Source organism: Plasmodium gallinaceum (assembly GCF_900005855.1).
Source record: "Plasmodium gallinaceum strain 8A genome assembly, contig: PGAL8A_v1_108, whole genome shotgun sequence".
NCBI lineage: Eukaryota > Apicomplexa > Aconoidasida > Haemosporida > Plasmodiidae > Plasmodium > Plasmodium gallinaceum.
This window is the reverse complement of record NW_021628228.1, coordinates 438,129-450,255: the sequence shown is the minus strand read 5'-3', so window position 1 is coordinate 450,255 and position 12,127 is coordinate 438,129. Positions and strand designations below refer to the sequence as shown.

The 12,127-nt window shown below is 16.6% G+C and overlaps 4 protein-coding genes across 4 annotated transcripts; 2 read left to right on the top strand and 2 right to left on the bottom strand.

The window, feature by feature from the left end:
* Positions 1-358: 358 nt before the first annotated feature.
* On the top strand, positions 359-2,155 carry FS (GDP-L-fucose synthase, putative; the record flags this gene model as incomplete). The annotated part of the gene is made up of 7 exons (XM_028670248.1): positions 359-706; positions 951-1,233; positions 1,329-1,505; positions 1,593-1,657; positions 1,784-1,819; positions 1,914-1,980; positions 2,100-2,155. 7 exons carry the CDS (start codon positions 359-361, stop codon positions 2,153-2,155), a joined length of 1,032 nt encoding a protein of 343 aa, XP_028527019.1.
* A 1,940-nt stretch (positions 2,156-4,095) lies between these two features.
* PGAL8A_00390100 (initiation factor 2 subunit family, putative) lies at positions 4,096-6,993 on the top strand (the record flags this gene model as incomplete). The annotated part of the gene is made up of 1 exon (XM_028670247.1): positions 4,096-6,993. The coding sequence occupies one exon, from the start codon at positions 4,096-4,098 to the stop codon at positions 6,991-6,993; it is 2,898 nt and encodes a 965-aa protein (XP_028527018.1).
* A 978-nt stretch (positions 6,994-7,971) lies between these two features.
* Positions 7,972-10,071, bottom strand: PGAL8A_00390000 (conserved Plasmodium protein, unknown function; the record flags this gene model as incomplete). Its single annotated transcript, XM_028670246.1, has 5 exons — positions 7,972-7,974; positions 8,232-8,535; positions 8,766-9,423; positions 9,571-9,661; positions 9,973-10,071. 5 exons carry the CDS (start codon positions 10,069-10,071, stop codon positions 7,972-7,974), a joined length of 1,155 nt encoding a protein of 384 aa, XP_028527017.1.
* A 496-nt stretch (positions 10,072-10,567) lies between these two features.
* On the bottom strand, positions 10,568-11,620 carry PGAL8A_00389900 (conserved Plasmodium protein, unknown function; the record flags this gene model as incomplete). The annotated part of the gene is made up of 3 exons (XM_028670245.1): positions 10,568-10,685; positions 11,009-11,239; positions 11,376-11,620. The coding sequence occupies 3 exons, from the start codon at positions 11,618-11,620 to the stop codon at positions 10,568-10,570; spliced, it is 594 nt and encodes a 197-aa protein (XP_028527016.1).
* Between the last annotated feature and the right edge of the window lie 507 nt (positions 11,621-12,127).

The window sequence follows — 12,127 nt, the reverse complement described above, 5'->3', positions numbered from 1 at the left end:
GTTTTTTTTTTTTTTTTTTTTTTTTTTTTTTAGCCTTGTGCAATAGTATGAGATAGTATTTAATAAAAAAAGCAAACTAAATCTTTAATTTTTTTTAAATATAAATAGAATGTTTTTTTAAGCATTATTAAAAGGAAAAAGTAAATACAATGATTAAGTATTATTTTTTAATCATATAAATTAACTATTTAGAAATAAATGATGTTTCCTAATCATTTAATATAATTTATTTCATTATTAATTTTTTGAATGTTAAGTTAGCATGTTCATTAGTACCATAACAAATTATATTTATAAAATATAATTGTTTTATATGTATTTCTTTATATAATTTATTATATTTTTTTAATATTTTAAGATGTCAAGGATTTGCTTAGTAACTGGTGGTACTGGTTTATTGGGATATAGCTTACGTGAAATTATAAAAAATGAAAATCATGATTTTAATGAAAATGGGAATGAGATAATTATTAATTCAAATGATGAAAATGTAATAAAAAAATATATTTTTTTAAGTTCTAAAATGTGTGATTTAAGAAATTATGAAGAAACGAAAAAATTTTTTGAAAAAAATAAATTTACTGATATTATACATTTCGCTGCACATGTAGGAGGTTTATATGCCAATAAGTCTAATAATTTGAATTTTTTAACTAATAATTTAGACATTAATTCTAATGTAGTTAAATTATGCCATGAATATTCTGTAAAAAATAAAATAATGACATAAAAATATAACTTTAATATATATATAACTATAATATATATATATATATATATTTAATTAAAACACTAGAGATAAAAAAAAAAAAAAAAAAAAAAGGAAAAAAATTTATAAATAGAATAGTTGTATCCAGTTAAAAGAAAGACAAAGTATATGTGTGTAAAATATTTTATTGAAGTTTGAATTCTTTATTTTAAAATTTTTTTATTATTATTTTATCTTACAGATTACTAGAGGAATATTTACTTTATCAACTTGCATTTTTCCCGAAAAATGTGAATTACCTTTAATTGAAGAAAAAATTCATGATGGTAGATGTCATTTAAGTAATGAGGGATATAGTTTATCAAAAAGAGTTTTAGAAGTTATGGTTAGATTCTACAGAGAAAAATATAATTATGAATGGATTTGCATAATACCAACAAATATATATGGTAAATATGATAATTTTAATGTAAGAGATGGTCATGTAATTCCATCTATTATTCATAAGATGTACTTAGCTAAAGGTAAATTTTTTTTTTCTTTTTATTTTAATATTATATGCAGATTCATATTTACTTTATAATTCCTTATTTTATATAATTTTACTAATTGTTTGTAGTTAATAATACTAATGTAAAACTTCCAGGAGATGGGACAGCTATTAGACAATTTATATATAACAAAGATATAAGTAAAATATTATATTATATTCTAAACACTTATTATTCTAAAAATTTAACGATTATTAAAGATAATATTTTTAATGTTATATTATCAACTAATATTCCTTCTAATGGTATGCATGTATTTTTTAATTTTTTTTTTTTTTTTTTATATTTTATTGAAATTTTTTATTTTTTGTTTATTTTTTTTTTTTTATTAGAATTGACCATCAAAGAAATAGCAAACAAAATTAAATGTTATTTAAATTTTAATAATGATGTATTGGTAAAAATATAGAGATAAAATTTTGAAAAAAAATTTAAAAATATAAATAAAATGTGATACAAGAAAAATAATATATAAAAAAAAAAAAAAAAAAAAAATCTAAAATAAAAATTTCTTTTCCTTTAGTTTGACACAACAGAGGACAATGGAATTCATAAGAAGGTTTTAATTTAATATTATTATTTAAAAAAAAAAAAAAAAAAAAAAAAATAAAGTATAAAATTTACATAATACATTTTATTAATTTAATTTTTAGACATCATGCAATGACAAATTAATGAAAATTTTGGAAAATTCTTTTGAATTTACTTGTTTAGACAAAGGTTAAATATAATAATAGAATAAAAATTACTAAATGAGTAAATATTTTTAAATTCAAATGATATAATTGTACTATTAACTTTTTTTATTTTAAATATATGTATTAAAAATATTACTTCAGGGTTAAAAGAAACTATTGATTGGTTCATTTCTAATTATGAAAATATAAGAAAATAAAATTTAAAAATTAAAATTATTTTTATTTATTCTAGATTTTTTCTTTTATATTTTTACTAGTATGATAAATTAATCTTTTTAAAATATTAAAATTAATACATATATATTGTTTTACTAATTTTTTTTTTTTTTTTTTTTTTTTTTTTTAATACTTATTATATCAAGTATAATAAAATACATATATATATAAATTTTATGAAATATGTTACATTTTTTGCACATTATTCTTTCATTAATTAAATTTATATATTTACATGTTACTATTTTTTTTTTTTTTAAAGATAAAATAGAGTAGGTAAAGAAATATTTAGAAAATATATTATATATTACATTCTTATATAATTAACTCAAACATATATATATATATAAATTTTGCAGAAGTTTTTAATTTTATAGAATTGAAATATTTTTAAATGATATACTTTTTTAATCTCTAAGAGTATTTTTACTATGTTTTTAAGATTTATATTTTATATATAAAATATTAAAATTATTTAAAAAAAAAAAAAATAAATGAATGAAATAAAAAGAAGAGTATACATTTTTAAGTTTCACAAATAATATAATTCATTTTTTATTATTAACAAGTGTTTTATGATATTAGAAATGATCATTATAATATTTTCACAAATCAAAATTAAAATCTCTATTTGAAGTATCATTTAAAATTTAATGATATTAAAAAAATACAAACGAAAATAAAATAGGAAAACAATTAATATTGCCATATTAATTTACTATTGTTAGTCTTTGTTTTTTAGTTTTAGATTTCCATAAAATATAATATTTTTAAATATAAATATTAAAACCATAAAAATTGGAAAAAAGAAATTATATATGCTACATTATTTTTTTTATATAAAATTAAAAAAAAATATTATATATAGTATTCCTATCTTAATGATATTCTATTCATTCTATAAGCTGTTAAAACTGAAATGTATGTGTTGTTAGTGAATTTTCATAACTTTTTTAGTTTATTTAGCTTTTGAAGGATTCTTTTTTCATGATTAACGCTTATGGATTTTATTTTTGAAATGATTTTATGTTTATGTTAAAGATAATTTATAATAAAACGAGTATGTAAAATAAAATTATAATGTATATAAATATTTTTTATATTAAATATAAAAAAATAAATTTATAGAGAAATTATACTTTATTTCTTATATAAATTCAATAATTTTGATAAATTAAAAGAATATAAATGATGTAATTAATATTTATTTTAATATTTACTATTTTAAACATAAATTTTATATTCATAAATTGTGAAATACAAAAGCTAAAAAGTTTTAATAAAATGTATAGAAAATTTTTTTAAAATAAAATTATTTTTTATTATTAAATAATAAAAATTAAGAAATAAAAATATATATATATATATATGTATAATATTATTTATTAAAATAAGCAAGTTTTATTTTCACTTTAAAATATATATTAATATGTGTAATAAAAAAAAAAAAAAAAAAAAATTTACTTTCAATTTATCAACTATATTGCATATATAATAATATTCATCATATGAGATATAAATTAGAAGGTACATATTAAATATAAGATAAAAATTTGTTACTTCTTATATTCTATAAAACTTATATTTTCTTTTCATTTTTTTTTCTTTTTTTTGTTTTTTTTTTTTTTTTTTTTTTTTATTATATCTTTGTGTGTTTATTTTATTTTATATCATTTTATTTTTTTTTTTTACTTAATTATGCACATATTAAATGAGAAAATTATAATATTTATTTATATATATATATATAATATATATAATTTTTTTTTTGGTGTATTTTTTTTTTATACATTACATATATATATGATTAGTTAATTTTAGCTGAAATTATTGACATTGTTTACTTTTTTATTTATTTTATTTTATTTTATTTTTTTTTTTTTTCATTATAATTGTTATTATTTCATTCTATGGATAAAAAATGGATGATAAATCATATTTAACATTTGTTAAAAGAAAAAAAAAAAAAGTAAATGGAAAGATAAATAAGGAAAAATGTAAGAAAAGTTTTATAAAAAATGAAAAATATTTAAGATTATCTACATTAAATAAAAATATTAATAAGAAAACATTTTTATACACATTATTTAAAAGCTTTATTAAACCATACAATGAAAGAAATACTGCGTTTTATTCGATCTTATGTATCATTAATAATATTTATAAATGTCGTTACTTTTTTAAGCATCGATGTTTGATATGTAAACCATTTCATGAAAAAAAAGTAGTCTCACAGGATGATAATGTATATAGTAGTGATGGGGATGATTCTTTTGCTTATAATATTTATTATAATTTAAAAAAAATGAATTTAATGGAATCAAATAAAATAAAAAATTATAACTCAAATAATAATAATAATAATAATAATAATAATAATAATAATAATAATAATAATAATAATAATAATAATAATAATACAAGTAATAATAATAAATCTGTAATAAATAGTAAAACTAATACTAAATCATTTAATTACTGTTTAACAAAATCTGTACAAAATAGTGAACAAATATTTGAATCAGAAGAAAAAAAAGAAAAAGAAAAAAAAAGAGTAACAAGGGAAGAAAATAAAAAAAACGATGGAGAAAAAGAACGAGAAGGAATAGAAGAAGAAAGTAAAACAGTATTATCAGAATCTGTAAAGTCAAACATAGTAAGTAATAAAACAAGATTGAGTTCTAATTCAAAACATAATATTTCTATTATGGATGAAACTCAGCTTTCCACATCAACTATACAGAATTTTGTAAATGTAAAATTAAATCTTATAAATGTTAACCATTATCATTTTTTATCGCATGAAAAAGTAAATTACATAGATGTATATAGTTTTGATTTATTTGATAAAATAAATATGTATGATAAAATCTTATTAGATTTAAATCAAAATGAAATTCATCCAAATATATTAAGAACGGGAATATTTTTTAATAAATATTGTAATACAACTCATAACCACAGGAATGTTGATTTATTAATTGCATTAAAATCATTCATAAAAGATTATACCTTACCTCCCTATGAACCAATTAATAGGCACATGAAAATTGTAATAGATAAGGAGATTAATTATATTATTATGTGCAAAAAACATAGTGTTAGTATGGGAGAAGTTATTAGATGGTTTAAAAATATGATAAGTGAACATATAGGAAAAAGTGTATTAGAAGAAACTAAAGAAATAATTATAAATAATATTAATAATTATATTAGAACAAAAATAGTAATTCCATCGATAAATATATCAAATCATATATCTGAACATATAATTAAAGATAATGATATTTTATTAATATATACCTTTGATTATGTTATATATTTATCTATATTAAAAGCAAAAAAAAAAGGAAAAAATTTTGAAATAATTCTCGTAGATTCAGAACCATATAAAAATTCTTATAATATAAAACTATATACAAAATTAGGTATATCTGTTACTTACACTTTAATTAGTGGATTATTTTATAATATAAAAAGGTGTACCAAAATATTGTTAGGAATTGATGCAGTTATACATAATAGTGTTTATGGTTATGTAGGAACTAGTATTATATGTATGTTGGCTAATATAAGTAATGTTAATGTTTACATTATTTGTGAAACATATAAAATAAGTAATAAAATTATCATTGATAGTTTTAACATGAATAATATAAATAATAACTTAGATATTTATGACTATATTTATATGCATCATTATCATCATGCTAATCCTTATAATTGCTCATCAAAAAAAAAAAAGAATTTAGAATACGGTTCTACTTTTAATAAAAAATTAAATAATTTTATTAACTCTTTTTATGATATTAAAACAAATAATGTTTTATTCAATAATGTTTCTAGTTTTAATAAACCAACTATTAAATATTCTTCTAAATTAAATAAAGAAAATTCTCAAAAAAATTTAAATAAAACCGATAAAAAAGAAAAAGAAAAAGATTATACTATTAATCATATTGTCTCTGAAAATGGGTTATTAAAAAGTGAAATTAATAAAAATTATGATTGTAGCATAATAAAATTTAGCAATTATTCCTTTCATTCTGACACAAAAAATGATTTAAATTCAAATGATTTTTTTTTTAAAAATAAAAGTATAAGTAAGGATCAAAATTCCTTTTTTTTTATGGAAAATTATAAGGAACAAAAAAGTATTTCTATCATAAAGGAAAAACCTAATGATTTAATAAATAAAGATGAAGAAAATAGTTTAAAAAAAAAAGATAAAAATCTACCTATGGGAAGTTTTAAAGATATAAATAATATATCTACAAAAAATATACGAAAACAACAAATAAGTATATCTCATGAATCTAAAAGTGAAAATATAAGCATTTCTATCAATAATAAGCAAAATTCTCAAGATGTTTTAAAAGATAATAAAAATAATATAAAAAATAAAGGATTTTTTAATTTAGGTAATGATAAAAATTTCAGTGAAAAAAATACATACTCTTTAAATTTTAAAAATCATTTTGATGCTAAGATAAATAATTTTAATTCACAAATGGAACAAAGTGAAAATGAAGATGAACAAATTTCTTGTAATAATATATGTGATTCTATTTGTAACTCTATTGGAAATATTAATATAAAAAATGTTTGTACAGATAAACATAATGAAACTAATTTATTTAGTTCTGTTTTTTCACATATAAATAAAATTAATTCAAATAATGATAAATCATTTTATGTAGCTAATATATGTAATGATGTTACCCCTCTTAAATATATAAATTATATTGTAACTGAAGTAGGCGTTTATACAAGTGAAAATAAAAATGCTCTAAATGTTTTTATTCATAATAATATTTAATTTCTTTTTTTTTAAATAACTAATCATATATTTCATTTTTTTTATTACTTTATTATTTTATATTTTTTGTTTCCTTTTTTTCAAGACAAAAAACTTCTAAATTTATATTTTTTATGTTTGTTTCAAGAAAACTTATTCTTTACACATGAATGCATTATTTATTTTAAATGATTATTAAATAATTTTTTCTGTTTGTCTTTTTTTTTTTTTTTTTTTATATTAAAAAAAATAAAATAATGTTTAATGTATACAAAAAAAAAAATTTAAATAAAGCACTGTGTAGTTCATTAATATTATCATTACGTGATTTTTGGTTTTATAAAATATAGGTAAACTAAAAATGAACGTAAAAATAAATATATATATATATATATACATATTTTTTAAAATAATTTTTTTTTATGCATTTTGTTTTTATTCTAATTAAAAATTGAAAAGGAAAACATTTTAAATTTGCATATTCTTTCCATTTAGAAGAAATTACATTTTAATGTATTCAAGTGTAAAAAAGAAAAGTAATTTACCTTATTTTTAATACATAGTTATTAAAACATTTTTTTAGTAATTTTTTTCCTTATACGAATATTAAAACTGTTCTTAAAAATGAGTTTCTCTTTTCATCATTTTTATTTTATTTTTTTTCTATTGAATTTAATAAAATTATAAAGTTATCTATTTCTAATGGTTTGAAACAAAATTTAAAAAAGAAAAAAAGATATATATGAATAACTACTGATTCTTTAAAACCTTAAAAAGATATAAAATTAAAAAAATGAAAAGTAATTGAATAACTAAAAAAAAACAAAAAAAAAATTTATAGAACAAAAAGAAATTATAAATTGAATATAAAAGAGTGACAAATTGTAAACAAAAAAAAATAATAAAAAAATAAAATAGAAAAAACCACATATTTCTATTTCTCAAATGCTTAATTTAATGACCATAGGAGACGTGCGTGAAAAATTATAAAGATTTAATCTACTAAAAGAAAATAAATATAAATTTATGTATTGGAAATTTTTAAAATATACATTTAGTTATATATATATATATATATATATATATATATTTACGAAAATTTTGTATATATATAAATGTATTTTTCTTTTTTTTTTTTTCTTAAATATACACTTTAAAATATTTCATATTCATTAGTTATGAATATCTCTTCTATAATTTGAAATTTTACTTCTGTCTTTTTTCTTATCTTTATATTTTTTTTTTCTTTTATGACTTACGTCTGAACATTGCAAGGACAATGCAAAAACAGAAAAAACTATGAAACCTATGGCATAATAAATCATATATTTTTTAAAATGTTCAATAATTTTATTTAAAAGTGATAAAGAATTATGTAATTCATTTCCATTATTATATTTATCATGTAATGGTGATACTCCATGGTTTTTATCTTCGCCCTCTCTGAAATGAGTGTTTTCTTTTTTATCTAAATCATTCTTGTTAACTTCAACAACACTTCTTAGTAATTTCATGAAGTTTTTTTTAATATCTTCAGGTATATGTAAATCTTCATTTGTTTTTCTGAAAAACGGAATTATGCGAAAAATTAAATTAAAATATAAAAACTAAAATATAATAAAATATATATATATATATATATAATATCTTAAAAAAAAAAAAAATATATAATTAAATATATTATGAAATACTTATAATAAATATTATAATATATAATAAAATTAATTTATAATTAAAATTTTTTTTTTCTTTTTTTTTCAATCAATTTAAATAAATTATAAAAATAAACATACGTATCCTTTTCAGGAGTAATTTTTTCTTCCTTTGTTTGCATATTATTTTCTAAAGTTGGTGTCATGTTTTGTGCGCCATTAGTAATGATAGGATATATATCAGATTTTTGTTCATCATGTTTTAAATTTTCTGTGTTTTCTTTTCCTTCTGGATTATTTTTTTCACCTTCTTTTTTTTCTTTTTTTTTATCTTTTTCATTATTTTCTTCATGATGTTCTTCACTACTTTCATTTCCTTTTTTTTTATCTTTATTTTTTTTTTCATTTTCATTTTTTTTTTTTTTTTCTCCATCATCTTCATCATCATATTCATCTTCACCTTCACCTTCTTCTTCGTCTTCATCCTCATCTTCATCTTCATCATCTCCCTTTGCTTTTTTTTTATTTTCATTTTTTTCTTCATCTTTTCTATTATCTTTTTCTTTTCCTTTTTTTTTAATGGTGTCTATTTCTTCATCTCGTTCTTCTTCTTCATCTTCACTTATATGTTCTTCCATTTCATCTAAATTTATTTTTTTTTCCTTTTTTTTATCCTTGTTTTTTTTTTCTTTGTTTTTCTTTTCATTTTCCAATGTTAAAGATTTATCATCTTCCTTTTTCTCTTTTTCAACGTGTGGATCCTTTTCTTTCACCTCATTTTTAGATACAAAAGAGAAATCTAATATTAATATTTATAAAACATATCAATAAATTCATAGTTTCATATTTTTAGAATTTTTACGTAGAATATATATATAAATTCATATTTATATTTATATATTTTTACAATATTTAATTTTTTTTTTTTTTTTTTCCTATTTCATACCCATAATGTTTTTTACGTCACGTTTATCATATTTATAAGTACTTCCTCTTTTTAATTTTTTTAATGGTTCGTGAATTTTCAACATATAATTCTAAAAAGTAACACATATTCAAAGATAAATATATGTAAATGCATGCTTTTCTTATTTGTTTTATACATTTAAACTATCTACAATAGTAGATTATACGCATATGTTTACTACAACGCAAAAAAAAGAAAAAAAGTAAAATTGATATTTTTCTTCTCCTTAAAGAAGATTTTATATAAAAGGTATATTAGAAAAATATGAATAGTTTTTACAAAATAATAATTAAAATCTTTTTTTTTTTTTTTTTCAATTTTTGTTAAACTAAAAAAACAATGATATAATAAAATATATAATTACTTCAAATATTTTCATACGTTTGCATTTGCTTGAATTGTTATAAGGAAACTAAAGTAATAAAGTATAACTAGGCATAATATCCTAATTTTTTTTTGCTCTATTATATAGTAAAGCATTTTATAAAATCATGTTTTTTCTCCAAATTTAAATCATTACAAATTTAAATATGAAAATTTTCTTTAAAAATAAATACTTATATATATACATATTAAAAATATTTTGTTTACATATTACACTATATTTATATAAATTCGGTATATATATATATATATGTATTTTTAAAAATGAATATATAATTATATATAGTTTTATATTACTATCTTATTGTTACTATGCACATTTATGCATGAATGATGTAAAGAAAAGTATTGATTATTATTAAAAAGACATTCTTTTTGCATAAAACTATAACTTGTATATATATTTTTAAATTATATCAAATGTTGTTTTTTACTTTTATAAAAATATTTAATTTTAAAAAATTTATCTTTTTATTAGAAATTTTTAAAAAAAAATAAACAAATTTTTATGTCAAGTTTTTATAAAACTTCCAAGAATTTTAAATAAATATTTTAAAAAAAAGAAAAATTAGGCAATATTAAAAAAAAAAAATCACATTTTATTTTTTCCGTAGAATAAATATTTAATTCGTGTAATCATTTTTGTAAAATAATAATGCGCCTCAATCCACTCTGCTATATGATCGTAACAATACATATCACCATTGTATCTTCGAAAAACAGAACAAAATATATAAATAATTAAAAAAAAAAAAAAAATATATATATATATATAATATATATATATATAAGAAATTAAAAGAATATTATAAGCACTTATATAAAAGATATTTACACAAGAACATAGAAAATAAATACTTTGAAAGAGACAACTTTTTTCTTAAAAAGAATTATAAATTTTATAAAAATAATTAGGTATATAAAAAACTTAATTAGACAACAATATTTAATATTTCATATAAAGTTTTAATAAAGTATTTTTAAAATAAATTTAACTTAAAATACAAATATTATTTTTTTGTTTTTTCATTACTTGAATGCATTGCTTATTTTTACATCTTTACTTGAGTTGAAAACTTTATAAAGTAAAGAGTTATATTTTTTTTTATGAATTGATGAAACATATAATATTAAAGGTAAGGTAGTGATATTCAAGAAATTACAAAGATCTTTCACTTTATCTATGTTAAAAATGTAAAAATCTAATTTTATTTTATTTTCATTTAATACTCTTGCTACTTCTCTGAAAACTGTTATTAAGTTACTACAAAAAATATTAAAAAAAATAAAAAATAAAATAATTTTATACATTTATTACTTAAAGTTTTATGTATTGCTTATTATACTTTTTTATAAATTTTAAAAATATGAGATAAAATTTTTTTTTTTTTAAATAGTACTTTGAGTCAGTATCCCATTTGGCATAGATATAAAGAATAAAATCGTTATTTGTTTGTATGTATAGATAATCTTGAAAAAATTTTACATTTTTATAATTTAATGAACTATCTAAAACATAATTTTTCTTCTGATTATTTTTTTCTACTGTTAACATTTTTTGAAATTCTTGAAAACTTAATTCCTTTATATAACAAATCACATTTTTTAAAAAAATACATAAAAAAAATAAAAAGAAAATTTTCATTTTTAAAATAAAAAGTATTCACACAGTTGTGATATATTTAATTTATAAAACTAATAATGAATAAAAAATGAATTATAATTTGAAATCATAGCGTTAAAATAGAGAAACAAATTAGAAAAATACTAAGAAAAAAGGAGAAAAAACATAATTATGTTAAAAAAATATGATAAATAACATATCAGGAATATATTTTTTTTTTCATATCCATACATAAAATAAAAGCAAATTAAAAAAAAAAAAAAAAAATAATAATAAAGTATGACTATAAATAAATACAAAAAAAAGAAAAGAGAAAATAACTAAAATAAATATCATATTTTTTTTTCTTTTTATAACCAAATGTGAAATAAAAAAGTACCGACTTCAAAAATGAAGAATTTATTAAGGATAAGTAAAAAGAGTAAGAATTATTTTCTTTTTACAAAAAAAAAAATAAAATAAAAAATAGTTGAATATATTTTTTTTTTTTATTTGAAATATTAAGAAAAAAAAAAAAAAAAAAAAATA